Source organism: Myiozetetes cayanensis, unplaced genomic scaffold, assembly GCF_022539395.1.
Source record: "Myiozetetes cayanensis isolate MyiCay16 unplaced genomic scaffold, myiCay2020 scf10, whole genome shotgun sequence".
NCBI classification, from domain to species: Eukaryota; Metazoa; Chordata; class Aves; order Passeriformes; family Tyrannidae; genus Myiozetetes; species Myiozetetes cayanensis.
Window position 1 is genome coordinate 20,289,527 of NW_026086605.1, and position 19,190 is coordinate 20,308,716.

The 19,190-nt window shown below is 41.8% G+C and overlaps 1 protein-coding gene across 2 annotated transcripts in view; it reads left to right on the forward strand.

The window, feature by feature from the left end:
* The first annotated feature begins 1,555 nt into the window (after window positions 1-1,555).
* Window positions 1,556-19,190, forward strand: part of PIK3AP1 (phosphoinositide-3-kinase adaptor protein 1) — a 41,257-nt gene continuing 23,622 nt past the window's right edge. The window contains exons 1-2 of one of the 2 annotated variants that reach the window (XM_050305711.1): window positions 1,556-1,656; window positions 7,286-7,702. In XM_050305711.1, the coding sequence (XP_050161668.1) occupies window positions 1,644-1,656; window positions 7,286-7,702 (430 nt within the window). In that variant the 5' untranslated portion in view covers window positions 1,556-1,643. Of the gene's footprint in view, window positions 1,657-7,285; window positions 7,703-15,949; window positions 16,004-19,190 lie in introns of those variants that run through there. The other variant, XM_050305712.1, reaches the window with a different exon arrangement.

Below are 19,190 nucleotides of genomic sequence, written 5' to 3' on the forward strand. Positions count from 1 at the left end.
GACTTGGGAAGCTTAAAGAGGTTTCCCGTGGACTTGCATTGGTTAAATAAAATACATATCATGCCAAGTGACACTGATACATATGGATAAGCCCCATGGGTTCCCACAAAGCAGGAAGATGATTCTGCTAGCCCTTCGTGTGATACTTCAAGGCTTTAAAGAAAGAAAGAAAGTAAAAGCTCATTTTATAAGATCACGTTGAAATCCTCATCTAACATCAGAGAGATGATTTTCTTTTTAACTTTTTATATTGGAATGTAGAAGATAAACAGCTTTACAAGTCAAATAATGTGGAACAATCAAAGTCGTACATGTGGTTATCCATCTGTTTCAATAGTTTTTAATATATGTTTTCTATTCCATAATAGTCAATTTATTTGGCTAGAGACTCTAGTTTCTGATTAGTTAACTTTTGTCCTCCAGATGAATCCCAAATGGATTCTGTGTTGGCACTTTTCTGCAGTGCCTGTGTGTTCTTTATTCTAGTGTGTGTTTTTGGGATGATTCAGATGGGAAAGTTATGGTTTCTTCTTTGCATACCAGAAGTTTCTCATAACACTGTGCTCAGAAAGTACTTTCTGTCCTAGTACTTCCTTATTGTGAGAGCAAACAGTTTGATTTTGGAAGACAGGCTGTGGCACAAGTTTGTAAGCTTAAAGTGGGTTTTGAGTAAAGAAAGATTTGGAGATAACAAGAGAGTTTGACCAACTTCTAAGAGTTGAATAGTAGAAAAGAGTTGGTTCCTTTCTGCTTGTAACCATCACAGTTCTAACATTGGTGTTGGTGACACTAAGCTGCATTCAGAATGTCCACCTGACTGCTTGCAAATGACTGCCTTGACTGGGAAAACAGATTATAAGAAGTCTGCTTTTGCTGTGCTAAGTGCATCAGTGGTGCTCAGCGAAGAAATGTTTCTGAATCCAAATCAGTGCAAATGTTTTTTCTAAGTTTGCAAAGGAATAGGCAGAATTTGTGCTTTGCCTCCAGCAACAAAATTAATAAATTGAGTCCTGCTTTCTGAACTCTAACAGTGTCCTTCCACTGCTTATTTTCTGTGTACTCAAACATGAGCATGGGCATACGGATTCTGGTAAATCTAATTTGAAAGGCAGCATCTTCTAGATCAAAACCTGTAACATCAGTCTGCTTCATTCTACATGAAACAACTTGGTTTTTCCTCTAGGAGTTTTCCTTGCTCATAGGAGACAGAAGTCAAAACGTAAGTTAGCTGTATGCATAAAGCAGGTTTCGCTTGTTCTCTTCCACGACTCTTTCTCCCAGTTTCTCATGACTGAGGGTACGGAGTTTCTGTATCACCGTAACATAACTTTTCCTCGTTGTAGCGCTGTTCCCATGGCCACCTATGGAGTATGTGCCTGGAGCCAGCTGGAAAAGGCAGCTTGGTGAAGAGTCCCGCCGAGCACCGGGAAGGCGAGGCGCGGCCGGGCGGGAGCTGCCCGTGCCCGGCTCTGCAGGGGGCGCCCCCGGCCCGGCGGGCGGAGGCGGGGCCGGGAGGAGCCCTGGGCCGTGCCGAGCCCTGTGCGAGCGGGGAACGGGGACGCGGCACCGGGCTGAGGGCTCCCCGCCGCTCCGCCGGCGATGTGAGGAAAGGGAAGCCACTCTTTCCCCGCCAGTCCCGGACCATGGCGGCCCCCGGTAGGTGCCGCGCCTGTCGCCCCGGGAGCCGGGCGGAGCGGCGGGGCTCGTCCGCCCGGTCGTGCCGCGCTGTGCCCGGCTGTGCCCCCGCGGCCGTGCGGTGCGGTCCGGGAGCGGCTGTCCCCGCTCGGTGCCGGTCCCTGGGGCACAGCGGTGCTGCTGCGCGGCTCTGCGCGTCCCGGGCGCCCCGCTGCTGGGGACAGGGGAAGGAGGGTCCGCTCCCCGAGGTCAGGGGAACCCTGGGGCTCTTCGGAGCAACGCTGGCTCCTTTGTTCGCTCTTTTCTTTTTACCTTGCCTTGCTTCACTTGGCTTGAGTTCAGGGCAGGTGCTGGCAGAGCTGTCCTGCGTCTTAAACGCACTTCGGGTTGGCAGATCGGCGAGCTCTGAGGGAGGGTATTCCGTAGAGGAATCTGTCCCTGTCCGTCTTTACTACTTATATGTTTCTCTGTGATGTTTTATAGGTAAGTCAGTTCTTCCTAAATACGGCTTTATGCCCCTACACTGCACTTCCTTTTGGGGGTATGACTTGGTACCCCTTGCGACAGTGTCTTAGGATCACGAACTGAGCTAGGTTGCCATAACTGAAAATGTTTTAGCTAACATATGTGCTGGAAAAGCTACCTAGAACGGAGCTGTAAACTCAAGGGGACAAGGGGTTTAGCCTGTATTGTGTAAGTCTTGCTAATGCCCAGTGTGCAAGTTCCTCTTCTTGCAGGGAAGTGTATGTTTTATCTAAAAAAGGAAAAACGTGCCATTCTCAGGGTGTAAAGTAACGTTTGCGTTTCACTGGCGCGTATCTCCTTGTGATGTAAAAATAAACTAAACGAAGGCCTCAGGAGACTCGTGGGCAAAACTACTTTTCTCCTTATAAACAGAAGGTGATTTCACAGACACTCTTAAAAATAGAACAACTTTAGATTAACATATCATAATGCAAATCTCATGTTCCTATCACTGAAGTTTGGTTTGCAGAAATTTTATTTGCTTTGATTTGCTATTTCCTCTTGCTTGTTTGCAGCACTTTATTTAAAATGAAGATTTTCTATTCCAGTCAAGGTAAGAAGTCTCACTAGGATGTTAATAATTATTGCAAGTGATCACTATTACTTTGCATTCCATCTATGCAAAGAATGTATTTGTTTCCTCATACATCACTTAAATACATACACTTCAGACACTGAAATATGAAAAGTGCTGAGGACTTCTCTTAATGACCCACCAATAGTTTCTATCACCTCTTGGAAGTGCTCCCTATTTTAAAAAATAAGGAGCTTGAGTTGGGTTTTATTTATACCATAGGCAATTGCCTTTCATGAAGAGAGATTATTATTTTGGACTGCAATATTTGTGTATCTTCCACACATGGGAATCTCAAACCAAACCGGAACAGGCTACATAATGCCTTTCTTATGTAGTCAGAATTGAAGGTGGATTTTTTCTAGCAGATGAAAATAGATTTGCTCCCCACTGTATGGGATCATCTGAGCTGGAGTAAAGGATTTGTGGCTCAGTTCTTTACCTGATCTCTGGGCAATGAGAAATCATGATGTACTTCTGAGAGGTATGTGAAAGATGACACAGAAAAGATGTGTATTATTACAGGCCCTGAATTTTCTTTATGGGACCTACAAGTACAGTTGAAAACTTTATGATCTGTAAATTGAAAAAGGTCAAACCCTTTGGCTTGTGGAATGAAATAGTAGATAATAACAGTTGATATTGTAAGATGTAGTCTTACCCAGAGCTGATACGCCAACTTCCCACAATATTCTTTATCTATTTCAGTGGTAATCAGAACCTTATGATATGACCATAAACCATTATCCCATGCGTGCTTTTAACTTGAAGACTGTCACCTTACTACTCTCAGACATAGTTCGAAGATGAGCCTGATTTGTTTGCTTCTCAGAGAGGGACTGTGAGGGCATGACACAGTCTATCACTATAGGATACTTCTATTCACTTGCCATGGTGATTGCCCAGTGATTTTCACTGAATTGTTTCATCCTCTTCCATTCTGCCTGCCGTTTGTAAGCTAGGGAAAGTTTGTATCATGTTCTTTGTCTGTTGTTTGGTCTGTGGGCCTTAGACCTCAGTTAGTGGTCTTAGGTATTTGTATAATACTGGCTTGTAATCTCATCACTCTGTTATCATTGGTGTATAATGGAGTGTGCACCTAAGCAGTGAAGAGGTAGTTACAGCTGGAAAGGAGTATAAAGATTATGGTTTATCACTGCAAACTGCAACAGACTGCACCTTCATGATTTTCTATGAAATAAATAAATATGCCCCGCAATATTGTTAATAGCGCTGATACTTTGTAAACAGAGGCAAAAGTAATTTTAATACCCTAAGTTCAGGAATGCAGAAATAAGGTATTGTTAAAATTTAAACTAGGTTACTTGTAAGAGTGTGAAAGATTATTGAGATGGTCGGCTGGCACAAGTCTTTCTTCATCATGCTATTTTATATAGTTTTCCTATATTTCTTACTTTATTGAAAACTTCCTTGTGTTTGTTTTTCCAAAACCGTCCTGTCAAAAGCATTGTCAAAGCATCTAAGGTCAGGGTTTAAGGAAATAAAGTAGTTAGTTTTCACCTAGGCATTTCCCTATCTGTGTACAATAGGCAGAGTATACACGGTGCTTTGAACTGTGCTCTGTGAATTTTCCTGTAACTGATGTGTGAAGAATTGTGGAAAAAAATGTTTTGTATTCTTCATTACCCTTTTCCCTGAGGACTGAACAGTAGTTGGTGCTGCAAAGGGAGCAATTTGGTTAGACAAATAATAGCAGAAAGCGAGTCCTGTGTCATCTTTCTTTTAAAAGAGAATGTTGCAATTGAAGTTATTTCTAGATTTTTCTTTTATTTGAAGCAGCTCCAGTGCTGACTTAAGCTTTTTTAGCTCTGCAAGACCCACTTCCAGTATTTTTGCTTATGAACATAGAGTGTTTCTTTGGCTGTAAAGGTGGAGTCAGTAATTTTATTTCTCAGTTCTCCTTTTAGTAGTATTGTTCCTCAGTTTGTCGTGTAAGTGTAGAAGGCTGTAGGAATTGAGGTAAGAGGGCCTGAGGAGAGCTGGCACAGCTCTGTTAAGGGGAATGGCGCACTCATAGAGCAGCATTAGCTAGGGAATCAGTACCTTTCCTGAACACTGGGTGAAATTCTTTCCTGCTGGATGCAAAGACTGCGCTGCTCTGGCAGGGAACTTGCAGTGAGTCTGTCAAGTTTGCATCTTGCGTACATATCAGAGAAGGGAGGCTCTCTCAGATACTTAGTGCCACTGCAGTGCAATGGGTTTTTAAAATCAGTGGCTCCTCCACCCTGTCTCCAAGGTCAGCTGCTTCCTTTCATGAAAGGGCTGGAGAGGGGCCTGTTGGCTAACAGGTTTAGTTGTGGAAGATGTGCACTTTTTAAAGATGAATGATAGGTGTTCCGTTTTAAGAACATTAAAATGCCTGGGAGGCCACTATTGATTTTCCCAGAGACTGGAGGTGGGACTTCTCCTAGAGAGCATTAGGGCAGGACTTTAGGAGCCTTGGACACACCTCGGAGAGACACTGTCTCCCCATCTGTCAAGAGTGGGCTTGGCTGGCCATGATGCAATGTGTGGGCTCCATTCTCAGCAGACAGTTGTGCTGTCTTTTCCCGCTGTACTGCATGTAAATCAGCATGTGACTGTGCAAGCAGAAGTCTGTGGAACATCACCCTTTCTAGAATAACACTTGAATTCTGCTTGGTTTTCTTGTTTTTGCTCATGTGATTCTGTCGTCTTTGTCAGGTGGTGTTCAGCCACCACTGTGATATTTTGGCAATAGTGGTGCACTCACTGGCGTGAAAGCCATCTTTTTTTTCACAGCAGTTCTGCACTCTTAGCTTGAAGGTCCCAAGGTTTTGAGTTCTTTTGGCTGCTTTATGAGTTTGCTGGATTCCCTCCTTTGGGAATGCTCTCTCCTGCAAGCCTCCATCTGGGGTCAGGAGCTGTGTTTGCTCAGAAACGTGCAGCTGTCCTAGTGAATACTGCAGAACTGTACTGTCCATGGTGTCCATGGCTAGGACATCATCCTTTCACTGCTAGAGACTTCCCATTTGTGCAAGTAATCATAACACTATTGAGCACAGAGCACATCTCATGCTTTACTTCTAAAGTGTATCACTTTTGTTGAACTACAGTTTAAAACTGCTAATTGTATAGGTCAGGGCAGGGGTCCCTCAGCCTAGATGTCATTTCAGCCTTAATTTCTTAATGAAAGTTCTGGAGAAGGTGGTAGAACAAAATCTTTGGAGGCTGTGAAATTTTGGTTGAATTTTTATATGCTCACTGCAAAACTGTCATCTTCAGTTCTGGTAAATTCACTCTCTGCAGGTCCTCCTTTTGGCATGCCAAATTTTAGGCACTGCCTTCAATTTTAATTAGAAAACTCTGCCTTTGCTTGCTTCTGGATGGACATGGGTTGGAAATGTTGACACTTTGAAAGAGTCAGACTGAAATTAGAAGAAGACAATTTGCTAATACGATTTAAAATGCTCAGCTCTGAAATTTACCATGGGACTAGAGCTGTAACCTCAAATTTGGGTAACTTCACAGGTAAATGGGAAAATTAAATTTAGCCTTATAGGTTTTCCTGGGATTGATGGGAGAGGACTGCATCATGTCCTGCTGGTTCAGTCTGCATCTGCTCTTCTTAGCAAGCTGGTAACAGTTTTAAAAATACTTTTGTTCCAGAGCACAGAAATGTATGAGTCTGTAGGTAGAAGCTGTCTCTAGAGAACTATGGAAGAAGTCAACTTTGGTGACGATATTTTGTACTGTGTTATGGCCCCACTATTGTATTTATTCTTTCCCTCTGAAGAGAGGGTTTGTCTTGCCAAAATTGTTGGGAAACCTTTGTATGACAGCTCTGGGGGAAGGACTCTTAACGCAGGCTTGCAAAATGCCTGAAGGCTGAGTTACAGAGTTGCTGTTCTGCGAGTGCTGGGGCTGGTGTATCCTTAGCTGCATGCATACTTTGCAGGCAGTTTGCTTTCTGCTGCAATGAGAACAAATGTCTAACACTATGGAAGCCATAGTGACTTCCTGTACGCATCGTGGGACCTCATTTAAATAAAGGGCTTTCTTATTTTAGACGTGTTGTTTAGTGTATGCTCCATTTGATCATGTAATTGATCATGTAATGAGAATGGTTGCAGTTGTGCTGCACAGACCCTTTCCTTGCCTAAAATGATTCAACTTCATACGCAAAGGTGAACTCCCCTTTTCAAGCGAGTTTGTTTTGGAGGTCTGGTTTTTGTGGTTTTTTATTTTCCATCAACATGCTTTAAATCTGTAAATCTCGACATGTAGTTTGCTTCACTTGAAACTACTCTTCTTTATAGGAGAGCCTTCTGAGAATGAAAAAACTACTTAAATTTTGGTGGAGTAGATGCAAGTAGGAGTTCATCCGCCCTTAGAATTCCTCTGTTTCTGTGAACACCTCACTGTGGATAGAACTACTGTTCTTTTGAAGTGCTTTATAGCTTCTGACACAAATTATAGAGACAGAGCTGTGGGTTTTTTGTTGGAAAGCTGTGCGTCAGTTCATGCTTTGAATTTAATCTTTTTTCCTATGATGGTCTTGCCTCTGTACAGGAACCCCTGGAGAATATGACGTGCTGATTGTGTATGCAAGTGACGCTACTGAATGGTGTCAGTACCTCCAGAACCTCTTCCTCTTTACTTGGCATATTAGAAAGCATCGGATTCTGACCTACCAGCTGGAAGGCGAGTCTGCCATCTCCCCCCAGGAGCTGGACCTGTTCAGCAGAAGTCGGAGCATCATCCTTTTGCTTTCTGCAGAGCTCGTGCACAGTTTTTATCTTCCTCACGTCCTGCAAAGCCTTCAGGAAGCTTTATGGCCTCCGTGCAAAGTAGTCAAGCTGTTCTGTGGCGTTACGGACTGTGACGACTATTTGACCTTTTTCAAGGACTGGTCTCAGTGGCAGGAACTCACAAATGATGATGACCCTGATGCTTACCTTGCAGCTGTCAAGAAGGCTATTTCAGAAGGTAAGGTGGTAGCCATGAAGTTGTGCTTTCTGGTCAGAGGTTGGAGGAGGGAGATACATTGTTCTTATTTTAACACTGTTAAAGTTCTTTACTAAAATAGAAAACAAAAGCACCTTGTGCAACCCGTGTAAACTAGGAATTTTTACACGCAGGTTTTTCTATGCCTGATTAATTGGTCCCTAATTCAGAAAAGTTTACCAAAGACTCACAGAGAACTTCTGAAGTTGAGGTTGTCGTAGGTGCCTAGTTTTGAAAGAAAATCAAAAATTAAAACTTTACCTTTAGTGTTCTGCCTGTAAATATTGTGCCCTGAAATTTATTGACCCAAATTACTGGAAAAATGTCTTCTATGTATTTAAGGAAAAGAATCATCTTTTCCTTCAGACTTACTTTTCTGTCATACCAAAACCAAAAGTAAGATTGTCTAATATGTATTCTCTAGCACCGGGCTTAAAATCAGAGATGTAACCATACGGTAACAGATCAGCTTGTTACCTATGATGGAAAGGCAGAGATTAATTTGAGAATTGCACTGATGGCCTTAAAAATAATGCAACCAATCTAAAAGTGATCACCTTGTAACTAGCACAGAAGTATTAACAGCTGGAGACTATAGAAGCCCAATGAGTTTTAATTGATTCAGAACTTTCTAAAACTCTATAAGAGCCTGTGGTGTTTCTTTCTGTTTCTCTTGAAGTGAAGATGGAGAGCTCTGGGGAGTCATGCTGGTCAAAGATGTTTTTATGACATTGCCACATGTAGGTTTGTGGTATTCTTTGTCAGTCTTAGCAAGATTGGAATCTTGCAGTTGCATCTGGGACTAAGATTTGTCTCTGTTTAGAGGCATAAATGAGGCAGTGCAGTCTTTTAGTGTGTCTAGTGTTTTGTGCATAAAGATGCTTTATGCTGGGATAACAAGTGCAATATCCACGATAACAAATTTATCACAGTAAAAATAAATTGTAAAAGTCATGATTTTGGCTTAAATGGTCCCCCTGAAAGAAGATAATTTAGGCATTGTGCTGAAGATGTCATTCTCAGATAACTAGATCACAACAGATATTTCTTAGTAAATTTTAAAAATCTGCATAAGCTGAAGTTTGCATCTCCCTTTCACACACCTCTAAACCATCTTGGATTCCCATTGTATAACCTAGAACTAAAGTAGTCTTTGCTTTTAGTCTGGAAGAAAACAAAAAACAGTGGCTGAACTTTTATACTCTGAAAAATAAAACTGAACAGAGATTAAATAGCTTTTCTGACACTTTCTAGCAAAAGTAAAAGTTTAATTATTGTATTTCTCCAAACTTGGGTCTAGAGCATGGCACCAATGTTTTATTGATTTTTAAATATGCTGTTCAAAGTTAGGAAGGTTTAAACATCTCACTGGACTATTAGTGTTAGAGTTTTTACTTAACATGTCCGAGGACTGTCAGAGTTATTTTAGGCCAGACTAGGAGTAAGTTCTCCTGTAGTTGAAGAGTATGTGAGAATACAAAGGGATGTTGATCCTGAAATCTTTCCCCAGAACCAGCTCTCACCAGTCTCTTCAGGCTTGCTGCATTTTGAGCATCAATTTAGTGAGCTGCCTGTCAGACATCTCTGTCAAAACTTTTTTAGGGAAAGGCTCTACAGTCCGACTTTTCATAGGTGGACATGGACTTCTTCTCCAGAGGTGCTGTCTGTGCTGCAAGTTAGCACGTGCTGAAAAGAACTGTGCTTTAGCTTTATGTAAATGGTGTTTTGAAAGGGAGATTGTGCTTTGGATTTTTGTTGTTGTTTCTACGTAACAAAAAAAATCAGCTTATTTTCTATTTTCTCACTTTAATAAGCATACATTGATGTCAAACTGAATTCAGCATATCCAGAAAATATTTGAATGAGAGAAAAAAATCAAACTCATTTGCCATGGAACATGCTGTAGCATGGTACAGATGGTTTGGTACACAAAGATTCAGAATTTCTGGACTTCTGTTACTGTTGTGAGAGTCCTACCTGATGAGAACTGTCATCTGTGTGCAATGTCAGGTTTTTGATCTGTGCACATCAGAGCAGTTGCAAGGCAAACCATCTGGTCTCATGCTGACTCTTGTGAAGGAAGAACCTAATTAAGATGGGCTACTTTCATGGCCAAAGTATTTGGATGAATGTATCAGATTCTACTTCTGTGGGGGGAAAAAAATGACTGTAACTTCTTCCATTGTGTGATTCTACAGACCACGTTTTGTGAATGGCCTCAAATGCAAATGTTTTGATGTTTCCTCTGAGAAGAAGTCAGTCCCAGGTGTACATAGTTCCCTTTTTGGGTGAAACTGTGAAAACTTTCTTCTTGTTTGGTAATAAAAAAAAAATTCAGTTTGGTTGCAGCCAGTCCCAGCATGAGTGACTTAAGGTACAAGTGTTTGTGACAGCAGACCTCTCCCAAAGAGAAACACAACCTAGCTCTGCTCCCAGGACTTCATTGTTAGGATTTTAGAGGAAGTCAGGAGCTCTTAGAAGGTCTTAGTTAAATCATAGCAGATTGTGAACTTTTCCTGAGTAAGGCAGCCCTCAATTTTTACAGCACTTAGCAGAGAAAGTTTATGGCCATATTTGAAATTATTTGGGTCTGGGTGTCTTTCTCTGGGAAATACTTCTCTTCACATGTGTTCACCAGTACTTCTAATGGCAGTGTCAACACACACTGAAAAACTAAGCCTGATGCTAAAATGGCTGAACTTCAGCTTCCTAATTGTTGAATCCTGGGCTAGTGGGGCGTGTGAGACATGATACAGTGAGGGCAAATTCTGCTGAGGCTGCACACTGGCCCTGCTCAGGCTGTGCTGTTGCTGCTAGCACAGCTGTTGGCTGCAGTTTGTTTAGGGCATCATGGGAACATGACACCCCCAGACATCACATGCTGAAACCTATTTTAATTTTTATTAGTTTGATATGAATTCAGAAATGAGGAAGCACTTATCTGGCCTTGTTGAAAACTGTGTGCTGACATTGACTCTTGCTGTCTTGTTGATGGGGTATTTTTACTTCTACAGTTTCTCAATTCTAGCAAAATGCAGAGGGCATGAAGGTTTGCATTTGCAGGCACTCCTGTTATCTCTGGGGAAGTTTTTCAGGTTATGCAATAGCTGTGCTAAGAACATGGAAATCATAGAATTATTAAGGTTGGAAAAGATCTCTGAGATTGAGTCCAACCATTAATCTAACATTGCTAAGTCCACCACTAAACCATGTCTGTAAACATCTACAAGTTTTTTGTAGATGTTCTACAAAAGCCACATCTACAAGTTTTTTGAACATTTCCAGGAATGGTGATTGCACCATTTCCCTGGGCAGCCTATTCCAATGCTTGACCACCCTTTCAGTGAAGAAATTTTTCCTGGTATCCAATCTAAACCTCCCCTGGCTCAACTTGAGGCTGTTTCTTCCTGTCCCATTACATGTTGTTGGGAGAAGAAATCAACCCCCACCAGTCTACAGCCTCCTTTAAGGTAGAGAGCAGTAAGGTCCCCACTGAGCCTCCTTTTCTCTAGATGAAACATCCTTGCTCAGGATGTCTCTGTACAAGCCAGCTCAGGTCTGGCAAGGTATAGTCACCAGTCAGGGTGCAGTGACCACCCTGCTACTTCATCCCTCTCGTCTGGCTTGTGATATCACACCATGCTGTGCTGTGTGCAATGAGCAGCTGGGAGTCTGTGCCATGCAGTCAAAGTCAGTGACCTTTCTCTTCTTCATGTGTTATCAAATCTCAGTTGGTGTTTCAATTGCTTCTCTTTATTTCAGCTTCATACCTATGTTGTCTTGAAACATTTCAAATTTCTTACTTTAAAAGCTGATGTTTCCAAAGCATTTATGAATTAATCAGTGACTTTGAACCTGTATCCAAGCAAACTCTTGCAGGTTGTCATCTGCCTGAGATTGCTAAGGTGATACCTGAATGTGACAGCAGCTGGGCTGAAGGAGCTGAAGGACAGGCTGAAGGACAGCAGCTGCTGAAGGACAAGTGCAGCCTTGGCTGTGCAGAGCTCTTGTGCAGTGAAACAGACAAGAAGAGGAGTACCAGCAAACTTCTTGTGGATCAGAACTGGATATAAGAAGTTATATGGTGAATATGGAGGACAGTGGGCAGTTAGTTAGAAGGAAGATGAGAATTTTTCTGGAACTCTGTAGATCAGGAAGAGATGGAATATTACTCTACCTAGTGAGGGGCTCACTGAGAGATGCCAGAGACCAAGGCAGTGAGCTTTTTTGAGAGGGAAAGGGCATAACAAAAGCCACATAAGCTGTATCATTCTCCTTCCTATTTATGTCAAAGAATTGAATTCCTGGCTTTCTTCTGTTGCACTGATGAAATAACAATGAAACTTGAGAGCACATCACAGAATCGTTCAGGTTGGAAAGGACCTTTTGAGATTGTCTAGTCCAGCCTTTCTGCTCAAGAGTGGTCAGACAAAACAGGTTGCCTGAGATCATGTCCAGTTGGGTTTTGAATCTCTCTGCAGGTGGAGACTCTGCAGGACTTTACAACCTCTCTGAGCAGCCTGTTCCAGTGTTTGACCACCCTCAAGAGTAACAAGTGTTTTCTTGTATTCAGATGGAACTTAATGTGTTTTAGCTTATGCTCATTGCCCCTTTTCCTTTCAGTGGGCACTATGGAGAAGAGTCTTTGTACCTCTTTTTCATTCTCTCCTATCTTATCAATATAAGATCCCTCTGAGTCTTCTTTTCTCTAGGCTGAAGAGTTTCAGCTCTTGCAGCCTCTCCTCTTATGAAAGATCCTGTGGTCCCATAATCATCTTTGTGGTCCTGTGCTGGAATCAAGCTGTAAAGATAAAGCAACCTTGGAATAGGCTACTTGGAATTTAAGGTCAGGTTGGACAGATGCATTAGATGTTCTCAGGTGTGTCTCAGCCCAGAGGGATGAAGTTGTAGTATGCAGGAGATTCTTTTCAGCCTGACATTTGTAATTATTTGATTGCTAACTTTTGCTAATAGCTGCCATTTAGGGCTAGAGACCTAAATTCATAAGGATTTTTTAAGTTTGGCAGGAACTGCCATTTGGTGTTTACTTCTGGCTCTTAGTGCTCTGTGGAGGAATATGTTCTGAGTAATCCTATCTCAGATAAATATATTCAGCATTTATTTCTGCAAACTTATTGCAGTGGCCTTGAAGACATGAGGTAGCATGCAGTCCTCCCTCCATTGCCCCCTTTTTATCGCTCTTTGAAGTGGAAAAAGTAAGTGAATTCTTAAAACTATATTTTTTTCTGTTGCGTTGAAGCAGAAGGATATGCTTCTCTGACCCTGCTCTTTGAAGAGGAATGGGTGAGGTATTAGTCAGCCCTCTGGGTGCAAATGAGAGTCCACTTTGTTATATGGGAGCTCAGCAGCCTGGCTGGTTCTCACTGCCTGCCAAGGAGAGGAAACTCTGACACCCTTGCACAGGAGTTAAGGCTGAGAGAACATGCTGGTAGCATGCCTCTCATTGCAGATGCTTGTGTGGGTATAAATGACTGATGCTGGAAACACAGAGACTTCAGAGATCTGGTTAAAGCAACTGGAGAACCCAAGTGATACTGAGAGAAATGTATGAAAGTCCTTATCCATCTGTAGCAAATGGGATCAAGCAGTTGAAGTAGTCTTCCCAGCTGCAGGATGGATGAACTGTGTGTCATCAAGGTGTTTCATAAAGTCCCAGTTTATGCACATCAAAAGCAGTACTTCATGGCTTGCCTTTCATGACAGAATAAAATTCAAGCAGTGCTAGCATAGGTGAACACTAGCTTTCTCAGCAGAGACCATGAAATGATAGCCCAGAAATAGTAAAGTACAGAAACTGGTGTGGTTAGGAAGTGTCAGGCTATAATAGTCTTCATGCACATCATAAATACTAGTATTTCTCTGTGGCTTGTGGTTCTGATAATCTTCTCACAAGTTGTTTTATGGTAGTGTCTAAAACCAATTCTTGGTATCTGCCAATGTGAACTGCAAGGCTTTAAAACACTTGTCCAGTGACCATCACTGATCACTTTCTCTCAAGTCTGGAACAGCTGTAGTGATTTCTGAAAAATCTTTGCAGAAATGTGTGGTCAAACCAAAGATGCTTTACTGAGCAGGTCTGAAGAGATCTGTGGAACAGAATTCAGATTGTTTCAAAGACCTTTGTTGTGCACTTGGACAGTTTCTTGTTTCCAGGACTGCATTTTGTAGAATTTTCATGGCTGTTTGTTATTACCTCAGAAAATTTTTGATGTGATTTTCAAAGGTGACTTGAGAATAACAGTGGATCTTGAGTTTCCCAGGGGAAAGTTTCATCAGTGGTGTAGGCTGACCTTATCATGGAGTGCTGCGTAAAAGTGGTCTGCCTCATTCTTCACCTTTCATCTGTCTGGAAGATTTGGTGTGGCATTGGACTACAAGGGTGGTATTCCAAGAGAGACTACATGAAGGAGAGGGAAAGTGGGACTGCCCTTTCAATAGTAAAGTGGTCTTAAATCTGCTGAAACCACTTGTAGAACCACACCTTCAGTCAAACAGTGATCTCCTCATTGAATGTTTCCAAAGCAGCTACCCAGCTCTCTGTGGTGGAATTCCAGCTTCGTAGGCTTTTACAGGGAACGTCTTTGCTGTCATTCAAGTGTTACACATTGCTCTTAAACTGAACAAAGGAGATACGACAAGATGAGATACTGAATTGGCAAGTTGGATGTTTGTGTTTCTTACCTGTGGCTGCTCAGGAAAACTTGAATCATTGGTGGATGTAATGTGAATTCTTGGCACCCTCAAAAGTCATGCATACACTTTGTCAATATGTGTTGTCTCCTTCTGGCACAGGGGATGGAAGTGAACTATTCTGGCCTCTCTTTCTTGAGATTTTGGTCATGTACTCCGTGTCTGTTTTCTGGGTGACCAGAACCCTGCTTCTTCCTCGGAAAGTCTTTCCTGCCTCTGTCCTGTTCCCATGCACCCCAGCTAGTTCTTTACGTTTATACACATTATCCTGTCATAAATTGACCACTAGACCTGTGAAACCCTCAGCAGAACTTGATATAGTAAAATATACCTTATTTCCTGATGGAGGATGAGAAATAGTTTATTGTAGTTTCCAGCTTTACACAACATATGAAACATGACCATGCTCTTTGTAGAACTGAAAATCTGTTTGTAGGTGCTGTGCTGTGCTGCTGCCTGGGATGAGGGGTTTGGAGAGAAGGGGAAGTTTTACAAAGTCTTACATTTTCCTGTGTTTTGTTCTTCTCAATTGCTTCTTTTCTGCTGTTTCTTTCCATTCTGTTGAAAGGGGAAATGTTGCTACAGTATAACCCCATTTTGAGGGCTTATCACAAGATGTTTCACTCATGAGTGCTTATCTCCTTGGTAAAGAGGTTAGCATGATGAAAGATAGCTTTCCCCGCATTCCCTGACTTTCTTTTGGGGGGAGTGCTCTGCCTGCTTCTTGCAAATGCAGCTGGAGTTGCTCTGGGAGACTGTGTCCTTGTTAACATTTGGAAAAGGAGACTGGCCAATTGCAAGCTTCAGATAAAAGCGGGAGCTCTCTTGGTGGGCCTTCTGTCTTGCTCTGGGCATACTGGGGTGAAAGTCTGAGGCCTCGTGACAGCTAGTTGTCTCACCTGCTCAGTGGACAGAGTGGGAAGTGTTCACAGATGCCAGCCGGGAGTTGGTCCACACAGGCAGCACTTAGAGACCCACTGTTGCCCAGTTGTGCCATTTGCATTACTCTCTGGATGACAAAGTGATCTGGACAGACTGCTGACTCCTTCCAAGCATTCACGTGTCCCGTGGTGTAAGGGCTGACTGTGAAAAACCACAGCTGCCGGCTCCATGCCGATAGCCTGCCAGCTTAGCCGGGAGGAAATGGATGACAGAGCGAGCTGTGCGGGCTCTACAGCAGCAGGCCAGAATAACTGGCTGCTTCATATTAGCTTTTAAAAGTGCTAAATGGCTCTTGAAGCACATGTTCATGCCTCCATTTTCCCTGGGATTTTCTCTGGGGTGAGTTTCTGCAGGGCAGCTGTGCAGTGAGCTCTGCAGGGCAGGCGAGAAGGGTGTGGGGCTGCTCTCTGCAGCTCAGCCACTGGCACTTCCCGGGGGGGACATGTTCTTCAAGGGGAAATGCGGTTGGGTTTCTTGGACCGCATCTCCTCCGCTTGCTGCTTGTTCTCACAAGTATTTCACAGACTGTCAAGTGAGGCCTGAGGTAGCCTTCGTTTAAAGGGGAACAGAAAGGCAGAGCCATGAACTGTTTTGACCTACAGCACCTGCTCATGGAGAAGCTCAATTCAGGTATTCATTACTTTTCTAATACGTCTGTTGATCTCCTTGGTGATGGCCTCTCTAGTGTAGGTATCATTATAATAATATAATCACTTAATCTTTATATGCAAATAGGTTGCGATTACTCAAGTATCTTAGTGAGTGGGAAGCCTGATCTAACAATGCTTTAGAACATGGATATTATCGAATGTAATGGGATGGTTTCCTCTTCCAGTTCTTGAGTTCATGAGTCAGTCAGTCATACATGATTGGAACTTACAAGATGAATCATAGGATCATTTCACTGCTTATGTGGTACTTTGCAATTTCAGTATTTTCTGAATGAAAAAACAGATGAGTAATTCATACCCGAAACTCTGAGTGCCTGTTCCATCAGCTGTTAATCCAATTACTGATTAACATTGCTTGCTTCTTCCTGCATTACCTAACAGCTCTGTGCTCACGAATGACCTCTGGGTAGCCACCTCTGTTACAAGAATGCAGAAGTGCAGGACAGGGTCAGGCAATGGCAGAACTTCCTAAAAGCTCTAGTTATTCTTCATCTGTTAATTTTTTTCTAGTATCAAATAACATCATTAAAGCAGAGAGAACAGGGGCTTGTTTTCTTCTTGCCCCCTGTCTTATCCTTGCTTACTGTAGATGTTGTAGCTGAGATCCACAGCTTTAGGTTTAATTTTTCTCTGAAAAGGACCACATGTTGGCCAAATGAGGTAAAAATTACCACACTAATGATTCCATATTGGGTTGGGGATGATACCTTGAGGATCAGGATATTGGCAAGTGTCCATTTATGCATATATTGCAGGAACATTAATGGTTTGTTGTAATTTGGTCATTACTGGCTCTCTCATCTGCCTTGAGCTTAGTGTTTCTGTTTTAGTCATACTGGAAGAAAGCAACAGAAATTACAGAGAGACTATTCTGGTAACAGTTGCCTTTTCTGCTCCCCAAAATACATGACATTTTGCTCTACATATGCCAAATATCTGATGTGATAACTATTGTGTAAGGGAAGGATGTGGGATCAGTGCTGTATTTTCTCCTATATGCAGCTGGGCAGCCTGGCACTTCCAGGTGGGAGTAGTGCATGTTTCTCTCAGAGAAGGGTTCCCAAAAATGTGTGTGGCTTTTGCAGCTGATGACTTTGAACAGTATAGATTAAAATATTGAGTTAAGGAATATAAAGCCTTAGTTCATTTTCTCTGATACTTGGTACCACTGTTTAAAAATCTGAAAGACCACCTTCAGTACAGCCTTTAGCCTTGTGTCAAAGTAATTGTTTAGTCAAATCTTCAGACTTGGGTTAGTGCAGTATTAAAATCTATTTGCTAAGTTACGTGCATTGTTTTAGGTTTATTTAAGAAATGTCAATATTAGTGGTGATGCCTTAGTTGAACTTTAGAGCTGTAAATTTTTGGCTCCAATCTTTCTACAGCAAACATTAAAGAAGCAATCTACGTGTACTCATGTGAGTAGGCTTAGTTGCTATGTGGAGAGATTCACATACTTAGTTAAGTGTGTGCGCACCATTGTTTGTGACAAAGATTTCAGCTGAATGATTTGCTAAAGTTTTGTGGCTTAAAACTTGTCTCTAGAAAGCAAAGTTGATTTATTATAATTCCTAAAATCCCATTTAAATGTATAGAAAATATATTTTAAAAAAGTGTGTGAAAAAGAATTTCAAATATCTTAAGTCTTTGGTAATAAAAATAATAATAATAATAATGATGAAGAAGTCTAGATTTAAATTCCTGACTGACTTCAACGTTTGAAACTAAGAGGACATGAACTCTTAGTGGTGGCCTGCTTTTACTAACTTTGGCTCTCCTGATTTGTGGAAACTTAATGTACTTGAAGATTGAGGGATTCTGAGTAAAATCTGAACTCTTGACAAGCTTGACTGGATGGATGCCACAGGTTAGACAGCATGGTTGGTCACTTAGATCTTTCTCTTCAGGACAGAGCATTTTAAATAGAACATTTTTTACTAGTATAAAAACTCTGTCAGTCCAAATCTGAGGTTCTATCTAGTAAGTAATTTGTACTTCTTTTTACAGATGTGTTTTATCCTAAGTAGTAAATGACAAATAACTTTCAAAATGTTGTCTTAAATTCTTGACTGCTCCACAGTTTTCCAAAGTTTGGGAAATTTTGGTCATGGGAGATAGTTTTAAGAATTGATGTCAGTCTTCTGACAAGGCGAAACTCAGTCACTTTCACCCCATGTTCTGGGAGACAGAGGGAAAAAACCTAGTGGGACCATGTGAATCAAAGGTAGAAACTAGCTAAAAAAGTGTTCTCTACTAAGTAGATACAAAATCGTCTTTTGTTTCTTTTCTCTAGTTGAGAAAAGTATTTCCTGGCAGGGGTAAGTAATCTATTTTAGTTCTGGCTAGGGTGGTTTCTTTTCAGTCAGTGATATCAATTCAGTTTGTTTGCACTTCCATCAATATCTGTGCTGGTTTTGGGAAATGGGAGCAAGAACATTGTTTTGTACACACTTATTTTGGGCTTACATATGTTTACTTCTACTCTTGAGACTGCTTAGGTAAAGTGCTGTTACTTTCAATGCTAAGGCTCTGGTACATTTCAATTTCACTCTTGTAAAGATACTGGAGCTTATAGTTGTTGCTCAAGGAACAGAACCCCTTCATGCTACTGCCTCATGGTGTATTCTTTGATGCAATAATAGTCTTGGGAGTTTGGGTGAGCAACATAAGCAGGGTTGAGAAAACTGAAGATGCTACTGACATGACAGAAAAGTTGGGTTTCATCATTTACTTTAGGAAAGGAACACTAAAGGCTGCTGGCCATCTTACAGTGTATCAGAGTGAAGCTGGAGTCAATTGAGTCCAGTTGCTGATCATTCTTACATTAGACATTCACATATTGATTTTCCTGTCTAACATGAGAGGGGATTTTCCATCTCAGCAAAGAGTGGCATTGTTGTTTGTTTTGTAAGCATATTCAGTGCTATTCCCCCACTTTTATGTCTTTGTGAATCTTCCCTGGAAAATCTCTTAAGGGAAAAAAAGAGGAAGCTCTGTAGTTTCCCTTTCCTCAACTAGATCCCCTTTTCTCTTTGAGAGGAATGGCAAGTTCCGCCCCACTACCTCCCTGGCCATTTCTCAGGATGGATGAGCGTGATAGGCATTTTCAGCAAAGGGGAGTGATGTAACAAGACTCTCTATGCTTT